Source organism: Camelus bactrianus, chromosome 11, assembly GCF_048773025.1.
Source record: "Camelus bactrianus isolate YW-2024 breed Bactrian camel chromosome 11, ASM4877302v1, whole genome shotgun sequence".
Lineage (NCBI taxonomy): Eukaryota > Metazoa > Chordata > Mammalia > Artiodactyla > Camelidae > Camelus > Camelus bactrianus.
In genome coordinates this window covers 28,845,618-28,871,191 of record NC_133549.1, presented here as the reverse complement: position 1 = coordinate 28,871,191, position 25,574 = coordinate 28,845,618, and the positions used below count along the sequence as shown (strand labels likewise).

The 25,574-nt window shown below is 35.7% G+C and overlaps 1 protein-coding gene across 4 annotated transcripts in view; it reads right to left on the bottom strand.

Moving 5' to 3' along the window:
• SHTN1 (shootin 1) overlaps window positions 1–25,574 on the bottom strand; it is a 90,677-nt gene that overhangs the window by 39,509 nt on the left and 25,594 nt on the right. For all 4 annotated transcript variants that reach the window (XM_045506577.2, XM_010969854.3, XM_045506574.2 and 1 more), the window contains 7 exons: window positions 20,556–20,650; window positions 15,883–16,051; window positions 13,983–14,080; window positions 11,959–12,040; window positions 8,374–8,468; window positions 3,971–4,117; window positions 1,635–1,788 (listed from right to left, as the gene is read on the bottom strand). In XM_045506577.2, coding sequence (XP_045362533.1) covers window positions 1,635–1,788; window positions 3,971–4,117; window positions 8,374–8,468; window positions 11,959–12,040; window positions 13,983–14,080; window positions 15,883–16,051; window positions 20,556–20,650 — 840 coding nt within the window. The remainder of the gene's footprint in view (window positions 1–1,634; window positions 1,789–3,970; window positions 4,118–8,373; window positions 8,469–11,958; window positions 12,041–13,982; window positions 14,081–15,882; window positions 16,052–20,555; window positions 20,651–25,574) is intronic.

Genomic DNA, 25,574 nt, shown 5'->3' with positions numbered 1-25,574 from the left:
GACAATGGCTGGATGGGTGGGAAGTAAGGATTGAATAGGTTGAAGAAATATTTAACAAGAAAATATATTATTCAAAGAAACAGTTAATACTTGGCTTTTAAAGTGTATAGACCAAGAATTAATTTTAAAGATGACATTCAGTAATGAATTTTAAGAGCATACTTTCCTTCTCCACTTAATTTCCTTCAAAAACTGCAAATCCTAGAGTTCTTGATTTTAAGCAGCCTCAGACAGACTCTCAAATGTCTAACTCAGAAACTTCTTGCTCATCTGAAGAGCATTCTGGAAATACAATTTAGTCATTCAAATCATTAATAAAACAAGTACTTACTAAGCTCCAACAATGTGAAAAAGCCTATGCTTGGTGCTGTTCAAGACACAGTTCATGACTTAGGGAAACTCAATTTAAATTTACATCACAGATGTGAATACCTCTCAATGGGCTCTAATGGGCTACAGGTACTGCACTCAGGAATAGCTCTCCTTTGACGCAGCCATTCTGCTTTCCATGATTGACTGTACCCCAATGATCTGTTCATTTCTTTTTACAGTCAACACCTAAATAAGTGGGCTATACTCTCTGACACCAAAAACACTCCAGTTATTTCATATGCATGTGTCTATTTCTCCAAAGGGAGTCTGAGATCCTCAAGGACAAAAAGCATAGTTTCTTTCCTTCTCTATTTCTTATAGCACCCTAGGGTACTGGGTATGGTTGGGTACACACACAGCAGGCAACAAATAAAACACGTTCAAAATTGAATCTCAAGTATCTCTAGTGTCTGCTCCCCTCCAATGATAATTAAAGATGGCTTTGGCTACAAACTGCCCTGATACTAAAAAGAATAGACTATTTCTTAATTTTAGATTAATTTTTTAAAAAGAAATCGTGATTAATTTTCATTGTGGATTAGAAAGCACTGAATATTTTTTAAAGGAAAAATGCCTATTTGATTCTTCTGTACAGATTTCAAAATTCTAGTATAAAATTAACCAAAAATATATGAAGTGAATATTGAATCTATTATAAAGGGAACAACCTGCCTCCTTAAATTACCTGCTTTCCAACAGAAACTTATTACTTATCCCTGTGTAGTAATCCAACTCACACATTCCTGTTAAGCCTTCTAGAACTAAATGAATAACTCATTTAAGTACCCCCTGGTGTTTTAGAAGTTTTTCCACTTAATATATATATTGTTGCCCATTTTATTGTTAGGTATGATATTGAAAGTATTATATGTGTATAATGAGACACCAAAGTTGAAGGTAATATGTGCCTAAAAAGTTTAATTCTTTTTAAAAATGTACCTAAAAATGAATAGAATAAGTACTTAATGAACACTCATCTTTGAAGCCCTAAGAAAGGCTGAAGTTTTGGTCTTCCCATATTAATGGTATCTCTGTCTCTTAATTCTATATATGATGCTCACAAAGGCTCTGAGTCCAAAAAAAGAAGTCTAAATATTTGTGAGTCATCTGATTACAGTGGCGGTTCTGCTGAATTGCAATAGTCAGAAATGAAGGAATTTAAAACAAATCTTGGTATTTTTCTATAACATTCAGTAAATATACTGGTCATGAGAGAGTCACATATTAATGGTAAGACACAATAGCCTACTCAGTGCTTTTACCGGAATGCTTTAAATTTCTAGCTTTCTCCTCAGAATTCTGGTATTTCGATTCCAGTTCTTTTTTATCTTCTTCTAGAAGCTCCAGTTGCTGTTTGAGGCTGTGTATCTCTTTGTGGAGAGTTTCATTTTGCAGTTGCTCTTCTAACTCTTTGACCTGTAAGTTATAAACAGACTTTTACCGGGTGATACAGTTTTTCCTTTGTTAAGGAAAACAAGGGGGAAAATAAATGTTTCTCTTTTACTTTGCAAAGAGATTCCAATTCATCTCAAAAACCACACAAATTCTAGGATACAGATAATACTTAAAATCATTATGAGAAATATGATTCAATATAAATCTACTGGATACTTATGTCCCAGGTAATTTAATTTTTAAATGTGAGTCAAAAAAGTAAAATATTCATTTAATTTAAGTAAAAAATTAATTTAAAACAGGTTAATACTTTTGTACCCATTTTCAAAAGAAAAATTGGGGTATTACTAAAAAGACCCCTGGTGGGGCAATTTGGTAACAGATTTCAAAACCATTAAAAAAATAAAAAGAAGGGAAGGCCCTTTCTGATTCAGGAACACTACTTTTAGAATTTGTTTTAAAGAAATAGTAAGACAAGTGTTCAAAAATATTCACTACAGTGTTCTTTGTAACAGGGAAAATTTGGAAATAACCTAAATGTCCACCAACATTACTGACTTAGTAAAATTATAGTGTATTCATTAAATGAAATACTATGCAACCATTTAAAATCACGTAGCTCACTACACAATGACATGGGAAGATACATTACCAATTGAAAAAAATCAGGTTATAGAACAATATGCTTGGTGTGATTCCATTTAAACTATATTCACAAAACTGTGTATTTATATAAAGTTTGGATATGCACCAAAACATTCTTGGGTAATCTTAATTTTCTTGGGTAATCTTAATTTTCTTCTTTAACTTTTTCTGTATTTTTAAATTTCTTTTTTATAATCATAAAACCAACACAGCCGTGTTTAAAAGACTGATGAATCTGCAAGGGAACCTAGAGACAGATAAGAAATACTCTTAACCACATATTTGAAAGATTATCCAGAATAATTATATAGCAGAATATAACAGGTTTAGAAGAGATGATTGCTATCATTTCATTTATAAGTTTTACCTAATCTTCAGTACATCTCCCCCTGCCCTAACAAGGTACATTTGCAACAGTTTAGTCCCATACCTCGATACGATTCAGTAGGTTCTTGGCACCCATTATTTACTAAATGAGTTAACTACAAGTAGTAGAACTTTTCAGAACCAAAAAATTCTAGCATAAGCTAAATACACATTCTTTCATTCTCTCTTCATTTGAAAAGGTAATTCTTGCAGATGAGGACAAAACAAAAATTTCTTTCCCTCCCACCCCAATCCCCAGGCCTCTTTCCCAGGGGCAAGCACAGTTACCCCCCTAAACATCTGGATGTTCTCAACACATATGCCATCATCTTACTGAAGAAACAACCAACTCTGTAAAAACTCCAGGAACTTCCAAGGATTAAACGTCAACATTGCTGCTTAAAGAGACTTCGACAGGTGATTACAAACGGCAGCTGAACAGCCTTTACTTCACAAGCTAGGTACACTGTAAGTAGTATAAATATTGATGTAATTTTTCTTAAGTGGTTTCTTTAATTTGAAAGGCTTTGTTCCACCTCTTCGCCTCTCCTCCTCTCCACCTCTCTCTCTCACCCACCACGATGACTATCCTTTCACCCTAGCGCGCAGAGGTAGGCTATGTCAGCTGGAACAGCCCTACTCAAACAAACTGAAATAACCACTTAGGAAGTCTTTAAACATACACATTTCTGCAAGTTTACAAAATCAGAAATTTTCTCTAAGCAAACAATTACTACTAAAAAATGTTAGTAGCAATTGTTTGCTTAGAGACTTTTCCTCCCTCTTTGAATAAAACCTATGCCCTCCAGCAAGCTCTTTGAAACCAATACACAATACACTCTCCTAGGGTAGACAGTCTCGAAAAAACACTCTTCATAGTGTACAGGGTCTCCAAAAACAATCAACTCACAGATTCCAAATTGTATTATCCAAGCTCTTTGTGAGTTCTATCTCTTTCCCTCGCTTCTTCTGACCCTCTGGGCAGTTTAAAAATCATTATAAAATCTACAACAGTACACTATAAATTTTAGTTGGGTACTAAGTTAAGTTCATTTGGCAGTTATTTTTTCCTAAAAGGTGAAAAGACTGGAAAGACTTAGTAACTTAGGGAAAATATGGAACTATGAGTACTGGACTGACTCATCTCATTGTAAATGCGTGTGTATTAAAGCTCCAGAAGAAAATCTGCTACCTTCTGTTGATGCTGAATTCTCTCTTCTTCAAGAAGCCGGATGAGTTTTGCATTATCATCTAACGCTTTCAAAAGCTGCTGGTCAGGAGCAGAGCTCTGCAGGAGAAGGTGGCTTTGTCTCTTTAGTTTGTTTTGTTCAATAAACATCTGCAAAAAATGTACATACCCATCATTCTCATACATCTCAACTAAAAAACTAAAGCAAAAGGCAAAATATGTGGAGTTTTTATTAAATAGTTAAAGGCAATTACTGAATTGTAGTGTAATGGTTTTAGAAGTAATGATTGCCATGATTTCATGTATCACTTTTACACAATCTTCAGAACCTTTACCCTTGCGCAGCACGATACATATGTAATAGTGTAGTCCTATCCTGCAGCTTTTAATATTTTATTATTGCTTTAAAATACATTCATACTAACAGTAGCAGTTAATATTTACCAAGGACTTATGTTATGCCAGGTACTCTACTAAATATTTTATATACATTATTTCAATCCTTACATCAAGCCTATGAGTTAAATGCATCCGCTATGAAAAGTTAAAATGTACTAAACACTATATGATAGATATGGTGGCAGTCACTTTACATATATTATGTCATCTGATCCTTAGGACACCACTGTCAAGTAGACGCTATTATTATCCCACTTTTACTAACAAGGTAACTGAGGCTCAGGGGCAAAACAGCTTTCCCAAAGACACATGTTAAACAGCAGAACCAGGATTTAAGCCCAGATCTGTCTGATTTACAAGCCCAAAGCTCTTAACCACCCGGCTAATCTCCTTCCCCTGCTATTTACTAGACTTAAGGTTTTGTTTTAAACCAATTAGTTTTTCCCCAGTGATGAAAGTAGTTAACAGTAGGAGGGTAAAGAGGAGAAGGGAAAAAGTATATTAATATTTACTGAGCATTTGATTATGCAATTTACATATAGCATTCATTTAACCTTCACAACTTTACATGACTGAGAACATTATTTTCTATTCACCTGTTATTTCTTTTCCTTAACACCCTACACAAGACAGCCAATGGGTGATTCCAAGCATGAAATGCTTGACAGAAGTCTGAAATTAGGCCCATTTTACAGGATAGCAGCAACACCTGCAAGTGAAATTCACCTTCTTCTTCCAAATGACTCCTCATTTCGGTGTAAGAACAGGTACAGAGATGGCGTGCGTGAATGAGTGTGTGCGTGCACACAAGTGCTGGGCTGGAGGAAAGTCAGACTGGCGGCACTCACACACCAGGGAAGACTCATCAATACTTCATCACAGCATCTTAAACTTTAGACCACTGGTTTAATTGAAATGAGTTATTTTGGGTTACTACTATTATTACAGTAATTGCTTTTTTTAAATAACTTTTTCCCTCTTAAAACCTAACTGGTTGGGGTCCCTGGCTGGTGTCTTAGAAAATATCCCAGAGAGTCCACAAGTAACAGCTGAAGTAAGTGAGATTCTCTGGCTTCCCAGCAAGTGAGGACTTCCACCAAGAGAGCTCGGAGGCCAGAAGCAGGCAGAGAGGAAGCAGTCAGCGGGGCTGACCAGGACAGAGCGGGGAGCGCAGCAGTAAGACACTGCAAGGCACCAACACCAAGGGTGGCTTTATTACCCTCCCGGCCCTGCTCCTCTGTGCTTCGGTTCTCTCTTGGGAAAAGGGCTAGTTCTCCTTTTCTACGTAGCCTCAGGAAAACTTGCTAAACTTTACATGATTATAAATGATCACAGCTCTGTTACTTTGGAGAGAAAAGAATAAAGACTGTGTCTTAGGGATGTGAATAACATGAATTTCTTTTGCAAAACCCTTTAACAATCCCTAAATTGCAATATAAGATGAAAAGAACATACAGAAAAGAAATTTCTTTCAATAACAATGTTAACTTGAAAAATATTACTCATTGAACCATCTTCTCTAGATTTTAAGATGCTAAAATAAAAGCCTGTATAATGCCTTTTCTAAAGATGTATTTAAAGAAAATTCAGTTACCAACTAATGAATTTGGTTTTTAGCTATGGTAAGAATTTGTTGATTAGAGTTATTAAGTTGGACCCTTATCAGACAAAGAACACCACTGGTATCAGAATTTCAGAGAAATTGTCTGTATCTTTTCAAAGAACAAGAAGAAAATGTTGTATCATTAATAAATAATTCATTCTTTCCAAATTAACCTTAAAATACCATCATCTGAGTTGTCTGAAAAATAAACTGATTACATAATAGTTTCACAGTATACTGGTACTATGTGTTGAAAAAGGTATACACACCTTTAAAAAAATTTTTAAAAATACACTAAATAGCAAAAAATATATTCAAAAATTACAAGAAAGTCATTAAAAACTAAAAGTATGCTGAAGAAATACAAGAACTTATAGTCATGAAGACAATTGACTGCTTCTTCCTTGTAGGGGATCATGGTTTTGGTTTTTAAATGGACAAGTGGGAGTAGAAATAAGGAAGAAACGTTCAATTTTTAATTTACACATTTGAGAACTGTTTGTATTTTTACAGGAGAGTTTATATATATATATATTCCTTTTGCAATTAAAAATGTAACCTAAATTAACCTTAAAAATTGATTTCCAGAGCTCTACACTGTACTTTCCAACAGGGCAGGGATCATATTTGCTTTCCTCACTGTTACATTCCCAGTGTCTGGCTTAACAGATGTTTGCTGAATGCACTAGGGAACAAAATGCAAGAGTGGCACTTTCCTGGTTAAATTAAGTCATGCTTCTTTTAGCAGCAGTTATCTGTTGAAAACGGGAATTTGTAAACCATGCAAAAGGAAAGATAGGCTTGTTCTAACCTAGCTTTGTTTTTAAAAATAGTTTTCTTCTCACTATTGTGTGGCTCAAACCTAGACACTGTAAAATTACTGAGCACTGCTGCAAGTATTAGGCTACAGAAACCTAAAGTGCCACCGCTCTTGCTTTCCCTCCTCGTTCTGGGTTAACATGTCAGCATTGCTGTTTCCACCAATCACTACCAGGTGCATGGCACAGAGAACCCTTCATTTTCATATTCTTAGTGGATTCTTACTTCTCCCATCTATCTTCTCTGCTACTGCATGGCCTTCAAGTTTTTCTTTGAGCTGCTTTGTATTCTTAACATCATTCTATAAAAAACAGATGGAAAACTGAAAATGTCTCTCAAAATAAGACCCTGGCAGTCAGGTCAAAACAAGACAACCTTTTCAGTTTTGCAGTGGAGGCATCTTCACATTATCTCTGCTCTCCCTCCCCTTAAACCGTTTATTTAGTTCCATTATTTATATGCTGCAGCTTTTCCCAAAGGGCTCTAACATACTTCAATTCTTTTTCCTTCCTTCCAGGAAGGAAGAGAACAATATTTACTCACCTTTCATTAAACTCTCTGAATAAAATGAATCATAATATTTCAAATGAGATCTTCTTAGACTAAAACTTTTATAGAGTTCATTGCTACCACGGCTACATTCAAGCACAGAAGAACTCCTGCACAAAACCATAATCGGATTTTCAAATGTCATTCCCATAACCCTATGCTCTGTCTTCCCGCTACACCTTGGAGACAGCCATCTAAGAATGTTTTACATTTCCTTAGCTACTTTCCTTGAACCTACAATATACACACAGATTCAGAATATCTACACATGATGGAAATCTCATGCAGATCAGCTCCACATCATGAGCTGTTACAGTTCAGCCAACTGGTGCCTCATCATTTCCCTGAAAACCAGTCCCAGAGCCATGGAATACCCAACAACTACATGCCAACAAAGTTAAGGCAGAACATGAGATGCTCAAAGCTTATGTCTAACATGAGAGGAAAATCATTACTTTGGTGAAAGGCTCAGACAGTAAGTGGAAAAATCAGCTCACACAAGGAGAACGCTGTACAGCAGCTAAAGAGAAATACCAAGACCGTGATACTGTTATTTCAGATGGTATACTGAGATTTAACCTGGATTCGTAAGGCTATCTGAAACACAAAAATCCTGTACCCAAGCTGGACTTCCCATCACAAGTTATGCAATGGGTATAGCTAAATATAATTTCTTTCCCCTATACAGCATTTTATAGTTTACAGAATTATTTTGAAAAATATTGCCACTTGATTTTAAAATTCACTTGGTTAGGTTGGTATCATCATGCATTTTGCCAGTGATGAAAGTGAAGCCCAAAGAGGCCAAGGGATGCTAGTAACATACAACTAGTAATTGACTGACACGGCCAAATTTGAACCCGGGTCTTCTGACACCAAATTCAATGACCTTGATACTATGCCGTAGTTACCTCCCTAAATCAGCTGATCCTTAGTTCAAAGTGATAAGTGCTTGTTCAACCTCAAAAAATATTTTGATATGTTATCTGCAAAGTTCTCTAAAAAATAAAACACGAGGTTTCTGCAAGATAATTACCTCTTGTGCAAACGACTCCGCTTTCTTTCGAAGGTCCTTCTCCAGTTCCAAGTTTACCTGCATTTCCTCATACTCTTCTACTGCTAGCATGGACACTTAAGAAGATAAAGAAAAGAAAACAGACAATATGCCACACAGATTAGCAGGAAGATGGATGAAAAAGAGTACTGAAAATATTCCTTATTCAGGGATATAAGAACCCTCATCCATTGCTAGTTGGAATATAAATTGGTAAGACCTTTTCAGAGGGCAACTTGGCAATGCAAATTAAAAATCTAAAACTATTCACACTTTTGGTTGAATGATTCCACTTTTAGGAATGTATTTATTCTCGTCAGAGAATAAATCATGAACATTTGCAGAGATTTAGTTGGAGGGATGCTCTCTTCATCATTGCTGAAAATAGTGAAATAATCTAGATGATCTAACATTGAAGAATCAGTAAGTAAAGTATGGTATGTACAAGAAATATTTTTCTGCCATCAAAATTATATTTTAGAGACATTTATTGAATGGAAAGATATTCACGATATATTCTTTAAATGAGTTCTTTTTTTTTTCATTTTTGCTTTTAAAAAGCCACATATAAAACACATCGATAAGGATTCCACAGAAGAGGAAGCATGTGAAAGGCCAATAAACATCTTCAGTAGAAACCAAGGAAATGGAAAGTAAAACCACAGATACCTTTTTATACTCCCCAAAGAGGCAACTGGCAAAAATTTAAAAGTATAGCTATACCAGGTTTGGAGGGGGAAAAGAACAATGGAAACAAATACACTACTAACAGGAGTGAAAACTTACAGATCTACTTAAAAAGGAACTTGGCATTATGCAGTGAAATTGAAGATAAAAATTTACATTTGGCAGATACCTTAGTGAAATTCTTGGATATGTGCATCAGAAGACATGTATAAGAATTTTCATAACAGCGTGACTTGGAAAAGCAAAAAAACTGGAAAAAATTCAAACATCCACTAATAGGATGCTGGGTAAATGAATTCTGGTATAGACAACAAGTGAAATAATATACAGCAGTGAAAATAAATATACCACAGCAATCCCCTTCAATATGGATGAACCTCACAAACACAAAAAGTTGCCATATGCCAAATGATACCATTTATATAAGGTTCAAAAACATGCAAAATCAAACAATATACTGTTTCGGGATACATACATACTTGGCAAAACTATAAATAAGAGCAATGATAAAAATCCATGGGAGGGGTACAAGTAGAGACTGATGTTCAGGGGCTCATAAAGTACCAGTGAGTAAAAGAGACATTTCTTTTGTTGGTATTTTCTTAGTCTTCCATATATGTTATAAACATATTTAATAAACAATTTAATGTGTATAAATAGGCTTTTTAAATCAAAGTATAGCTAATGCACAATATAAATTATAAGCATATAATATAGTGAGTGATTCAGAATTTTTTAAGTTTATGCTCCGTTTACAGTTATTATAAAATATTGGCTATATTCCCTGTGTTGTACAATATATCCTTGTAGCTTATTTTATACATAATAGTTTGTACCTCTTAATTCCCTAGTCCTATATTGTCCCTCCCCACTTCCCTCTCCTGGAAGAACATATACTGAAATGTTAATAATGCTTATCTTTGGAATGTCAGGGTTGAGTTTTTTTTTTTTTTCTTTTCCAATATGAATCTATACTTTCCACCAAAAAAAATATGTTACCTGAATAAAAAGAAAATACATACATATAAAAGTTATTTTAAAGTATTCTCCAGGTTTAAAAAGAAGAGAAAGAGCCTTAGATCCATGTAGGCCCAGAGTCAGAGCTTTAAATTAAAGAATCACTGTGGACAGAAGTCTTCAAAGGGAAGATCTTGTCAGAGAAGAACAACGTGAAGTCTTCCCTACTTGCTGGCGTTCTGTGGCCTACTTTGTTAAATAATGATACAGACGGGCAGAGGCAGTGATGATGCCATCACAACATAGGTGGACAGCACACTAGTCTCTCCATCTGGGTCTGGTGAGGCGCCTTCAATCCTGAGCTGAGTCATATCAATAAATCTTTAAAAAGGCTCTCTTAATGGCTACTTTCAGAAAATGTTCCTCCAGGGCACTTCAGTCCTAACTGACTAAGGACTGGTCTGCGGTGTAATAACATAGAATTTCAAACTCTATACTCAGTAAATCTACTGCCTCCTCAGAGAACGACTAACAGTCTTACTCAAGTAAAGCAACTGTAAGTGGTGGTTTGTGATGTGAATTATAGGTCCCTGAGAGTCGAATGATTTTCAAACCTATTGGAAAAGAAATTTCACAAAGAAAACAAAGATTATGACTATCTAAAGCCCTGGGCAAGATAATTGACTTTCTTTTCTGTGTCCAGAACACTGTAATGAAGAGTGAATTTTCACATGTCCTGGCCCTCTTGGATTCTGAAAGAAACCGGGTTGATCCTAGACATGGGTTTATTTATATAAGCTCTCTCTCTTCATGGATAGGGGGCTCCCTGAAGGCAAGATCTACGACATTAACCTTTGTAGAACCCTCTGTTTCCATGCACAGTGCATGGAAACTGAAAATTCTTCGACATCATTTCGACTTTAATGCACAAAAGGTAGTGGAAATGCTACAATCTAGTGTCTCTCCCACACTTAACTACAAGGTCCTTTATTTATTCAAAAATCTCAATTCATGAATGATGGAGAACTATCACTGGTAACAACAGGGTCTGAAAGATTTCCTTTTAGTGTTGTAGCTTCTGAACTAGGGAAGAGAGTGGCTGAAGGTAAAAAGGAAAACAAAAAGCACAGTAAGTCGCCTCCCTTAGAGTTATGTCTGCAGACTGCACTTTGGCATCACTCCTCTGCCCTGAACTAGGGGACATAAGAAACAGCCCCATGAGACTTGATGCTGTTTTATGACAAAGATGATAAAATCAAATTATAAAGAATTTTCTCTAGAAGTAGCCTTTGGAGAAATTTCCTTCTCACCATGAGACCAGGTCTGCTTCTCGTGATCAACAGGTTAATTTTTATGTGATTCATGTAAATGATCATGAATCCCTCATGGCTCTAGCCCCCAGATAGCTCAGAGCCAGATTTCAGGCACAGAGGCAGGAAATGCGTAAGACCTCAGAGCAAGTATGCACTCTATATATTAACATATACTCTCACCTTTCCCCGTCTCATTTTCCATATCCCCCTAATTTAAAATGTTATCATATAATGTTGCATATATTTATGGAGGTATCTTAATCTCTTCTGGATTGAGGAGAGGTTTACTGAATAACCTACCAAATATATAAATACTGAGGGGATGACCATGGTCTCAGGATTAGGACATAAGAGCATTTAGATCTGAAGTTTCAAAATGAGTAGATCATGAATTCCTCAAGTAAAAGTGCTTTTAAATCTCCCCAGACTCCTAAGGTAGGTGATAAAAGAACAGGTTGAGAGAGATTCATTGCCATAAGTTAGGAAAACACAGTATAAAAGATTTTTGCTACAAGAATCTTTATACACAGGTATAAAACAACACACAATACATATAAACAAAATAAAGTATGTGCATATATATATAGTTGAGGAAAATGACGAAACATACCTCTATTGCATTTTTCTAAGACTTTTCTCTGTTCAAGAACTTCTGAATTTAAAACATCTTTTTCTTGTTTAACTTTATTTACCTAAAAATGTGAGATTTTAAGGGGAGAAAATATCCAAAATTGTAAAACATGATATATGGTGACACGTGCAAATTGCTGTTCAATTTTCAACATGTTACAATTAAAGCAGTAATTGGCTCCACTGTGTTACCCTTGTATTAAAGCTTTTTAAAGCCTCAAAGTAACTATTTAAGTTAGGATGTACAGCTGGTAGAGAACTTCTTTACAAATTCCAAATTGCACTGGCATTGTCCCTATATATGGCAGTGAAATAACTGACATTTTAAATGCAAAAATCCAACTAGATTGCACCCCAAAAATACTTGAATCATTTAGTCAGAGATCCAACATTCAATCTGAATATTCACTTTAAACTCTGATGACATTTGGCTTAAGTAAAACATACATAAATTTTTTAAATTAAAAAATACTTTGAACTTTGACTTTTGGCTTAAATAAAATATGTATGAAAATCTTCCCTCCAAAAACGTAAAATTCTGAAATAATTTTTGGCATCTATCAACAGGAAAAGAGAGTATCATAAGACAATTTGAAAACAAGAGCATGTAAAGTTACATGTATCAAGTGGATAAATCTCAAATGCATTATGCTGAATAAAAAAAAGCAGGTACATTTATATAGTTAAGAACACTCAAAATACTATGTATTGTAGCAAAAATGTAAATACATGCATTGAAATGATAAGAGCCAAGTTCAGAATAATGGTTGTTTAGGGAAACAGGGCAAGGAGTGAGGAGAATATATTTAGGGAGAAATACACTGGGGGTTTCAACACTACATTAATGTTTTATGTGTTAAACTAGGTAGCAGGCATACAGACGTTCATTATTTTGTTTTTTTATACTTTTCAGATGTCAGAAACAGTCATAATAAAAATAACTTCTGAAATGGCTTCCAACGACGCCTCTAAGTGGGAGGGGAGAGAACCATCAATAAATAATTACTGAGGAATAGAATGCATCAAAATGTATTTCTCTCTCTCCTATGTTTATACACAAGAGACAAACTAAGATAATGGTCTTGAAGGGGACTCTGAATCCATCAGCACTTTCAGATATCTATGAACTGGTTTCTTTTAGTATAAGCTATATTTTTGTTTTTCGTTTGAATTAGTACCTGGTATATACACTGTCCAGCAGGAGCACCACTTTTAAAATGTCATTGTCTTTCTTCTCACTCACAATTTTTGCCTCAATAAGTAAAAGCAACTGGGGCTGGGAGGCTGGTGGGCACTGCTTCCCAACCTTTGTCACATTAAGGCCCTTAAGAATATGTGTAATTGGATGGGGCTGCTCACTGAAGGGATCAATGCCTTGGTGAGCCTGTAAACCACTGGAGGGATATCAAGGTGCTGTAACACATCAGTTGGGAAGCCCTGGGCTACAGAATCTGAGAACCAATGATGCAATTTAAACACAGATAGCTATGGCAGATCCCTGAAGCCGTGCAAAGAAGGCCAATTATGTGCTCCTGCTCTTAAAGACTTTTAAGGGAAAAATATTCTCCAAATACCCACTTGGACCCATTCTACCACCTATCATATATGCCCGTGTTGGAGGTACATAGCAGATAGCCTTTCCCAATGAGCCAGCTCTCCACTGGAGAAGAAATAATTCTTCACCAGCAGCAGCAAAGTGTACGACTTAAATGGCAAATATCATTGTCACAAATCTGCCTCATGGTGAAATACGAGGGACAATAAGAAACACTTCAATGCTATTTTAGTATTTTATTTCTTGAGCTAGGCAGTGGGTATATGAATGTTCACCATCTTATTTTCTACACCTTTCAGTATGTCTGAAATAGTGTGGACAAGAGAAGATTAAAGCTGGTACATGGTTCTCATGTCAGAAATTAGCTTCCCATAGCAAGTTTTTGACTTAGCCTGTCCCCAGACATCTTAAAACACTAAAGGTCTTGCCTTTGGGCCTAAGATACATACTTCTTCAATTACTTCTACAAGTTTGCTCTTGAGATTTTCCAGTTCAATGGCTAATATCTTCTTTTCCTCCTGAACAGATATAATTTGATCTTGAAGTTCTGCATTTTTAAAGAAAAAAATAAGAAAAAAAAACCCAACAAATTTATTTGTAAAAGAAGAAATCAATCTTGTCAAAAGAATTGAAAATGCCAGTCTATGTGCAGCTTACGGTCAAGGTTATTTAACAGTTAAGAGGAAAATGAAGAAACAAAGAGAATGGAAATTCTGCTTCTGTGCTCCCCCCCACCAATAGAACTGTATTTCTAAAATTTTATATCAGGCGATCTCACTATGTTAAATGTACTAGATCATGTTTTCTTTACATTCTACCAAACCTGTATTCTAGAAAACTATCTGGCATTTTAGAAGTAAAACTTTTTAAGCTTTCAGCAGAACAAATTTAGGCACTGCACTAATGTCTTTTTTATTTTATAATGGCCATGGGCTCTTGTCACAATACAATACAAACAAACAACTGGGCAGCTAATAATTTGGAGATTTTGATTTAAAGGAAAAAAATCCTGACTTGCTGCCAATTTATAGCCCTTAAAACATTATTTGAACTGACTCAAAATATAACCTATTTGAAAAAGGGTTAATTCTAATAATTTTCTCTCCAGAGTTGTAGGTGTTTGGTTTCTTAATTTATTTCATATTTCTTATTATTGAAATTTAATAAAAACTGTTACTACAGTGAAAATATTAGCAACTGTAAGTGCAAAAGCTTCTGGTGTTAAAGTTACTTTTACTACTCAAATGTCAAAAAAAATACATGGATTAGCATAGAGTACTAAATTTATACCTAGGCCGACATGGTTTCGCCACTTAGCTTTTAAGTGCTTTTAATTTCTTACCCTTCCCCAAGAACAGTAAGAAACTTGCTATGTGGTTATTGATTTACAAGTTAAATCAAACTTTTTTGAATCCAGCTTAACTGAAGGAGTTCTCAGAGATTTATTTCAAAACCACTGTTTCCAATGGCTGGCTAATCTTGAAGGAAGAACAAGAGACCAGACCATTCGAGACCTAACAGAAAGGAGAATTACGCACAAAAGGAAGCCCTTTAAACTTCCTCTCCCTTCCCACCACATAAATATGATTTTTGTCTTAGGGTAGACAGTGGAGAGACAGGTTAAGATGACTTTCTTTTTACTGTCTTCTTAATACTTCTAACTGAAGTTTTTTCTACCCAACAAACTAACAAGTATTGTTCTCGACAGGTACAGTAAGTCAAAATGCCCCAATAGTTACTGAGCCCAAAACTGCTTTGCTACATCCTTAACATAAACAATATACATATATATTTATGAATAAAGTTAATGTGTATTTAATAGATGTATCACGTGATCCTGCCTTCTAGCACCACCTGGGGACCAACACAGTCGCTTAATACTACGTATTGCTTTTGGCTCATTGCCTGAATCAGATGGAAAGTTCTTGGAGGGCAGAGACTAAGCAATTTGGGGAGGTATCTTCCCCCAAAATTCCAGCAGAGAACCAGACTAACAGGAGGTGGAGGCTAAAGATATTTTTATTCATTCTTTCTTTCACTTAATACAGGTATCTTAACACATATCGTAACACACATTCTTAAAGAAGTTTATAGGCTAACTGGCTGTTTCTGTCAAGACAATGCTTTCAAAAGTGCCTAATCCCACAAGAAAGTAACTCATAAAGCTCACAAATGCTACACCTTATCATGATTCTCAACCAGGCTACTCCCTAGGACAAATAATCAGAATTGTTTGAGGCATCAATATTTTTTAAAATTCTCATGCAATTCTAATGTGCAACCAGGGTTGGGAAGCATTATCCCAATAGGGATCAAAAATATGCTCGACAATTGAGCCAGGAGTCCTACCTTTGATTTGCTTCTGACACTGTACTGAGACGCAAGTCTCGGCAGCACCCTCTGGGTCTATGGTTGGATCTTCCTCGTCAATGTTTATCTCTTCAGTTATTACATCTGGTCCCAGCTTGGCCATGTATAACATGCTGATTCTTTTCAATGCTTTATTTTCTTTATTTAGCTAAGGCAAATATAAAAACAGTTATTTTAACAGCAGTCAAATGAGTGTCTTAGATTTTTAAACAACAGACAAATTAAGTGAACTTTTGTCTTACACTCTCATCAATATTCACAGCATGAAGTATCAGCTAGAAGAGTCATTAATAAGGTTTTATTTAGTATTAAACTTATTACTTGAAGTAAGGCCTATGCCTTATAGCCAGCAGCATGTGAAAATGCTCATTATAACTGATATGAAATACAAGAAGAGATAAGACAAAGCATCAATAGAGATTAAATCAAATTTCAATTTGTTCACAGTTATTAACAGTCTTAATTAAGACACTTTATTTCAAACAAATATTTAGTTTGATGCTGTGCTGTGAACATGTTTGTTTGCCCATCCCTCCTTCTCTTCTGGACTCTGCCACTCTTCTTCACTGTTCTACATGATTTCCAAGGGAACAGCCCAAGTCCCCCCAGAGCATACCCCATCTCTTTGGCCAAAGCTAATTAGCCCAGGAATTAGGCACATAATCCAAGCTCGGGCAATTAGATCCCCTCTCTAGAAATTTGGAGGCTGTAACAGAGAGATGGGTTCCTTTCCATGTGTCTGGATGGACTGAAGCTCACTGGCAACCATATTACACTACTGAACTGACGGATACAGAAAGGCAGTCTGTAGCAAAGCCAAAATGGAACAAACGTGTAGAGAGACAGAGAAAAGCAACAGAGACAGGGAATCACACAGGACTCCAGTCCATTCCTGAAATGCTCCTAGCTCATGGATTCTATAAGATTCTCCAATATCCCTCTGAACAAATACCTATTTTTTTTCCCTTTTCTTCCTTAAGCTAGTTCAAGATATTTTTCACTCTGTACAAAGATTTCTAATAATACACAATAAAAGAAAGTTCAAGATATGTCTCTTTTATCTCTGTAATTCAGGTAAAGGAATCCTAATTCATTAATGTATTTGTTATTCCCTGGCATAAAAATGAGTTTTTTTTTTTAAAACTTGTACTATTAAACTTCATTTTTTGGAAATTTCTGAACATATATAAAACTAGAGGGAACAGTGTAGTGATTCTAGCTTCAATAAATATCAACTGTGCCCAATCTTATTTCAGCTATAACCCCTCCCATTCCTCATCACCACCATCACCATTATTTCAAAGGAAATCCTGGAAATTGTCATGTGACTTGTACTTTTTTCAGCATGTATGACTAATTGTTTCTTTAAAATATCCTTTTCAAAAAACATAGTCCTAATACAATTATCCCACTGAAGATACTGACAATAAGTCTTGAATATGAACAAATGTTGAATAAATGTTCAAATTTCTCAGTTCATTTTGTTTCATTTTAACCAGGATCCATACATGATCTACACAAAGCTTCTAGCTGATATGTACCGTAAAAAAGTTGACTTTTAATTTTAGTTATCAATTATCATTACCTTTTTAGCTCATGTGTTTATGTGCACATAAATGTTAGTACAAAGCACACACGGAGACTAACTTTGATGCAAAGTCCACAGAAGACAAATACGGTTTTGCTTGTGTTTTCTCTTCCCAAGATTAAAATATAAAAGGTTTTCTCTTATTTGAATATATGAAAATATTTAGCACATTGATTTCTTTACTATAAAATGTAAGAAATAGAAACACGTTTGCATTTACTCTTCTGTGGATTCTTCCTGGGAAGCCTTGTGAGATTCATTCAGGGAATCAGACACAGACCTTTATTCCCAGTTCCCAGCCCTTAACTCCAGCTTCTAGCTCTCCATATTACATTAGAGGATCAGGGATAAGATAAGAAACCCATGATTTCCCAATCCATCTTCCTTCAGATGGAAAATTCAAGTAAACACTGTTGTGGGTTCTCTGAACCATGAACACACAGCAGTAGAGGCTAAGGAACATCGTCAGTTCTCAAATGATGCCATCTTTTCTGAATGCAAGGAGAAAATAACAACATAAGAAAAAAAGTGAAAAAGATCTCATGTCTTAATTTGTAAATTCTGCCTCCTAATGTTTAAATTAATGGTTCCCAACCTTGCACATTACAGTCTCTAGAGTTTTTTTTAAAACCCCCAATGTGCAGGCCTGTACCAGACCAAAATCTCCGGCAGTGGAGCCCAGCACAGGACTTTGTCAGGGCTTCCCAGGTGATCCTACTGTACATCAATACTAAGAATAATCGACGGAGTAATGCAGTACTTTAGAATACCTTTCTGTAAAATCAGTATAGCAGAGTTAAGAACCCAGCTCTGCGATCAAATTCTGTCTGCCTCAGGAATAAGCTAATCTTTCAGAGCCACAGCTTTCTAAATCAGCAAACTAAGGATAAAAATAGTCAGTATTCCATAATATGATGATAAAATGAGATAATATATATAAAGTATTTAATATAATGATTGATATATAGTAAAACTTCAGCGAGTATTAGCTAAGTAACAGAAGAGGTTTAGTTTGTAAGTCTAATTTTTCTTTGAAAATCGTTTATCAGGTAGTTTTCTTCAACCAGGGTATTCATCTATGCATTGTTTCTTCCTCTAGGATACTCATGAAAAAGTGAATATACTAATTTTTGCCATCTGGCGCTTAATGTATTACTTCCAAAGCCACCATTAAAGTAATAGCTTATAACCTAATGGTTAACAGTTCTGCCCTCAAAAGAGTGTAATGCCTCCACCAAACCACCAGCCACTGCCATTTTGGAAATATGCGACTTTGAGCAGGTTAATTCTGTTCCCTGGACCACCACTGCCTCATCTTAAATGACGGGATGAACTAGAGTTAGGACAAGGGTAAAAGTCAGACAGACTTTTTTTTTCATTATGCACTTTAATCACTGGTCCATATATGGTCCCCTTTAAAAAATTATTTTATTCCCTCCCCCCTTTTTTTATTCAGTAGGTGCTTTTGAGCAAGAGAATTCACCTCTCTAACCTGCAATTACCTTGTCATAATGGTCAGGGTAGACCAGGGTTGATTTTTTTAAGAAGACCCCAGACCCACTGACTCTAGGAGTACGACCCAGACACGTGAATGTTGAAAAAGCTACCAGGTGACTGGTTATGAACCACTGTGTAACAAATTTCTAGGGTCATTTTTACCATTTAGTATTGACAACAGGACCCTTAACTTACAGTTTGTCATCTGAAAATGGACATATGGTTTATTCTGAGGATGCAATATGAACTCATGGAGCTTAGAATTAAAAACAAACCCAAAACACCTACTCGATTAAACACTACAGATGTGCTCAGTCAATGTGGAAGACAAGATACTACAGCTTCGAAAGTCACATATTTCCAAAATGATGTTAACTAGGAATAAAACCTGTAATATACTGTCTCTCAAACCACTGCTTTTCATAAACTGCCAGTCCTGAGAGGTAATCAGTGTTCTCATTTTGGATGTATTATTGCAACCAGAATACTTGCTAATAACAAGAGAAAATACAGAATCTATCCTTAGCCACTACAAGATTCAGAACAGCCAGTTTACTCCAAATACATCTTTTTCTACTTGCTCCAAAAGACATAAAGGAAAAGAAAATTAAAACAGTTGATGTGCAGCAGAACAGAAATGATGTGAGAGCACCCACGTGATCATTGCTTTTAAAGCAATGACCTGTATTACCTCATATTCTTTGGACAAATAACAGAAAAGACGTTATATACACATACTTATATTCTTAGTTAGGTTCTGCCTGAATATACTATGAATCACAATGTAGAGTCACTTACAAACAATTAAGCAAATACCTCTAGCAAGCACACTGCTAACACATCAACTGATTGACTGACTGACTGAACTGGAGAATTTCAGGTGCATCCAAAGAAATACTTTGGAAGTAGGTGATGGGGGAGAGGAGAAAGAAACAAAACCGGCATCACTAATGAAATTTGGTTGAAAATTGCAGTAATCCATTTTCTGATGAAGTGGTTCAGATGCATTTTACCTAACCCAAAATACACAGGACAGAGATAAAAACATTCTTTAATAATAATGTATTTCTGATGAGACAGAATATAGAAAATTACACACTTGGTAAATTCATCAGCTAGAAGCAATCAGTAGAGCAGCGGAGGTCACCTTTAGCATACCCCCACTTTGCTTTCACAAATAATCACCTGAAGTGTTGGCTTGAGGCTGATTTTTTCATCTGATTCAAACAGAAAACACTCAATGCTCTTTTATGTCACTCCAGGTTAGTTTTAAACTTGGTTAGCATTTTAACCAAATGCACAGACATTTAGAAAGTCCAGTTCAACAGACTACTCTGGGACCATTTTCATAGGCAAAAAGCACAAATGTTGAAATACACATAAATACTTTGTTTTTAACAATCAAATACTGTCTGCATTAACACACATATTTACATAATCATATTTCAGGATCATCAGAGTAGACAACTGATTAGAGAACGAGAAAAACAGAAAAGGACAGAAGCTACTGTTTAGAAAAGCAAGTTGAAATTTAAAAGCTAGAATTCCTTTATTTAAAATGTCTCACCTTTGTTGCCAGAGCTTCAGCACTTTCTCGACAAGTCTTCTCTATTTCAAGATGGTTCTGCATAACATTAACTTCCTCTATAACCATGTGAGAAACTACGAATGAAGGGAAAAAATGTCTCAGCATTCAGAGATTAGTCAGCTATTCCAGAAGCCCACACATCTTGTCCCATGATTAAGAATAAATACTTCAATTCTTCAGCGAGCCAGACGTTTAGCTACCATGGAGAAACAGTGTTTAAGATGTTACCCTGATTAAATCTTAGCTAATATTTGAATGTAGGAGGGAAAAAACTCCACAATGAAGAACCGTTAATGCTCTTACACACATTTTAAAAAAGCTTTTTAGGACGTTTTTTAAGTCTCTGTTTTCTATGTAGATGTATACATAACCACAGACATGTCTGCTAATTTAAACAAAAGAACCTCTAATAAAAAGTGGCAAACCATGATTTCCTGTTTTTTTTTTAATAGGATATAATCCATGCATCTACTAAGGAAAATTAGCTAGAGAAATTTTAAAAAGTAAATCTTACACTGATCTCATAACTGGAATGACAACATGGCAGTTTATAAGCACTGCAATAGTAGTCTTTAGTGGTGACAAAGTATTTAATAAACTCCAGGGCAAAAAAGTAGAGCAACAAGATTTATGTACTATGTGATAATGAAAGTAGACGCTAATAATTGCTTCTGACATCACAGATTGTCAGGAAGATTAAAAGAAGAAATAAAATTTTACTTGACGTTTAACCAATGCTTCAAAAATAGTAATTTCCAGATTTTTTGTAGCTGATTTATATAAATTGAGATTCAAAGGGACAAAGTAATTTAGAACTTGAATTATACTTTGAAGATCAAGTAAGAAAAATGCCTCCTTTCACCCATATTTCTAGTTAAAAGAAAATGCTCAGAATCTCAAACTTAACTGTAGACATATATACTTATTGAAATTTGTTTGGCTTAAAAAAGAAAAATTAAGGACACCCAAACGTGAAACCCAACAAAGTTAGGGAAAAAGCACTGGGCTCACATAATACAAAGAGAGATTACTTTTGCTTCATTTAAGCTTAATTAACCTGCAATTATGATTAAACTCAGGGGAAAAAATTTCTCTCCAAATTAAATACAAAAATGTATTACTTCCTAAGTCTGTCCAAAGTTCTTATTATGTTAATATTCAAATTCATAAAGCAGCACTAAATGGCCAGAAACATCTCTAACCTTGACATTTTTTCAGGGGTAATAATAATCTGCAGCAAATGCAGGCCAACCAAAAACCACTTAACTAATTAGTAGTTGCAGTCACCGAGAAAAACATAAATCAACACTGTTATTACAAGTGGCACATTTGAGTGGCATCTAATTATGACTTGATGAGCACGATACTTGCATTATCAACATTACTACTGCATCCCATCAGGGCCTAAAAGCTGCTGATGGCATTGACTTCGAGAAACTCCCACTCAATGGTACAGCAGCACCCAACAATCGGCTTGGCAGGGGCCCCCCTCACTAAATGACACGTTAAGCGTAATTACTGGTAGACATTGTAAATAAACAGGATTGGAAGTGAAAATTGTACCAAGTGCATAAGACACAATCTGACACATTGGAAGTGGCAGCCTTAATTGAGAGTTTCTTTGACTGCTCAAGATCATTTCAACTGCATTTCTCAGAGGACAGTGATTATAACTGTGGAGACAGACGGCATAATGGTATCAGCACTGCTGACAGAGCAGTGAATTAAATTGTATCTGCTGTTGTGTGAAAGCCTTGATGAGAGGTACAGATGCCTTAGTGGTCTTATCATTATAACACAATGGTCATGTTGTCATCAACCTTTCTGGCTCCAATTGAAAAGAAATGATTGTGTGTTGAAGCTCTCCCCCCACCTCCACACCACCCCCCCTCTCCTCTTCTATCTCTTGTTCTGAATAGAACCAATTTTCAGAGAGCTATGAAATCACGCAATAGGTCCTAAAATGCAGCTGCTTGGCATACAAACGGGTCCCCATTAAACTGGAATCACACACAATATGTGTTTATGCCAGAAGAACAAATAGAAGCTGAACACAGGCCAAGTTTATTCACACACACAAAGCCCATGTAGCTCTTCATCAATATAATTGCCTTTTATATTGTAGTTTAAATAATAGGCTCTATTATTTCCTTAAAATCCTAATATTCCTGGCATTTTATCACTATGTTTACAAGGTAGGTTCTTCAAAAATGTGAAGGAAAGAGAAAAGAAACCTATACAATTTTTACAACATCAAATATTACTTCAAATTTTTAGCCTTAACTACTTGACATCTTCTACCACAATCTGGTATTTCCACTATCATAACAAAAACATAAACACTCTGCATTTTTCTCAGGAATTTGACTTTTTATTCAATAATATTCTTGCTCGTGGAAGAGCAAGAAAAATCATTCTGCACTAGTTAAGGTTTAGGCCTAGCAAAAAGAGAAAAAATAAACACTTATTTTCTAAACATTTTGTAAAAAGTTCTCCTGTAATTTAACTTGATAAACTCAGGTATGTATAGCACTAGCCCACATTTTCTCCAGTTCTGATACAGTAAACCCCATTAGATAGGGTTTTTATTTCTTCCTATAAGAGGGAAGAGTGGAAATTAAAAATTGTGCTTTAATTTTTAGTTTAAAAAAGTATCCCAATGCTAAATTGGTTGCATAGAAACCTACTTATCAACTTTCCAGACTCAAAAGGAAGAAACATATTTCAAAGGGCATTCATATCTTTAAAAAGCATGACCCAACTTCCGAAACCAAAAGTCAGGTCACCTGACACAAAAACAGAAATTTTTTAAATATGTAAGTTTATTTACAACTTTCCAAGGATAAATGTTTTAAAAACTTTTAATTGTTCATTTAATGATTTGCCTTATGGCCCTGAATTCGGGCTTATCTCATTTAACATCCATAATCCATGACCACTGTACCTCAGACGCCTATAATCTGGATGACATGAAGGTTTAAACAAGAAAAAAGGTGAACTTTAAATAAAGTGACCTTATTACTGCAGTTATGTTTAAAAAAATCCTAATATTTTAGAAATACATACATTAGTATTTATAGATAGAATAACATGATGACTGGAGTTAGTTTCAAAATAATCTGGGGTCAGTGAGAGTAGGCGTATGGCCATGACATGACAACTTTTCAAGTTACATGATGGGTACAACATGGGGGTTCATTACACTTTTTCTCACTTTTGTATAAGCTTGACACCTTCCATAATAAAAGTTTCTTTTAATGACTCTGAGAACTCAGAACTGTAACCTAAAGGAATATCAATTATTGCTTCTATCAGTATAGTTGGATTAGCAAAGTTTGTCTCTCCTGTTCTATGACCTCAAAACTGTCTTACATACTTGCCATCATAGAATACTTCACACTGGGGGGGAACTGGGGTTCTTTTCACTTGTTTTTGTCTCCTGCTACCTGTGAGCATCAGAGCAGGGATTTTTCTTTATTTATGGTTGACTCTCTTGTACCCAGCACAATGCTATGTACACAGCAGGTGTTCATATTTGTGTTTGATGATTGAAACAATGTCTTGGGCCTAAGTTCATGTGTAAATACTTTTTTACAGGAATGTTTTCTGCAGTATAGAACTGTTTATTGGGCCAACTATGTGTCTACTGTGCACTAAACTCTGTGCCTGTGTTCTCTCATAAATCCTCATAACATCCTATGAGGTAGGTACTAGAGCAAATTTACATTTGAGAACACTGAGGCCCAGAGAAGTTAAGGAACATATCCCAGATTACAGAGTTCTAACTGGTAATCCAGACAAAGCTATTTCTAGACGACTCCAATTTTCTATGCTCCTTTCCAATTTGTCGTATTTAAAAGTGACACCATCAACGATGTTGCTTCCTTAGCAAAACTCCTCCCCACCCAGCCAACCCTCAGCAATATTTAGATGCAGAAGATCTCAAAGTTTATGTGGCAAACATACTGTAAATTCTTCAGCAATATCAGATCACTTAGAAAGGTTTATATGTAGTGAGAAAATAGCCATGAAAGCTGGCAGGCATGCAGGAAAATGAGCAGGTCCTAAAACAGTGCAAAGGATCTAGCACTGTAGCCGGAAAGATGTGGAAGGACTTCATTTACTTTCACTTTCATAGGAATCTGTCTTTCTACGAAACATGACCTTGTTATGTAGTAGCGTTCTTTGTCCAGAAAGACAGGAGAAAGGCTCAGAAAGAGCTGGCAGAGGGCCAAGAACTGCATGGCAATATGGACAAAACCAGGTAGGAAAAGGATGCCAAGCCAGGAAGAGCGGAGCCCTATGGCCCAACAAAGCTCTTCCTGAGCCTCATTCAGCTGCTCTTCCTACACCCAGAGAAGTAGAACTAGTAGGTAAACATCACAGGGAGACAGATTTCAACTTAGTGCCGGAAGAAACTTCCCCCACCCAGTGCTGCCCAAATGTGGAGGCTGGTGTCCGGAAACTAATTCACAAAAGGTAAATGATATGAACTCTTTAACACTGAAGGGCAGTCGAGCCTTGGGTGGTGCAGTAAATGAGATGATACTGAGCACTTACTACAGTGCCAGGTACTGTGTGCAGCACTTTTTACACGGATTATCTCATTTAATCTTCCAACAGCCTGTGGGGTAAGGTCATTCATTCCACTTTTATTAATGCAGAAATTGCTCAGGGCTACAGGGAGTCACACCAAATGGTGTTTTTCACCAGTGATAACTGCTTCGTTCCCTTCAAAACTGGAAATTGTACCCTCTGTTCAAGTCATGAACCATTTGTCTCAGACACAATTTTTATACAAATATTTAAAACCTTCTTAGTCTCCATTTTCTGTTCTTTTGAGACTGAAGAGTTAACACTCCATTTTCCTGCCACCCAAACTTTTATTAGGGCTGACTTAGTAAAGGCAAAAATTGAATGAATAAAACAATAAAAATTGCTGTACTATGCTTTTGATTGATTCTTTTAGGCTTTGAGCTGTTCTTAAGGAAAAATGTA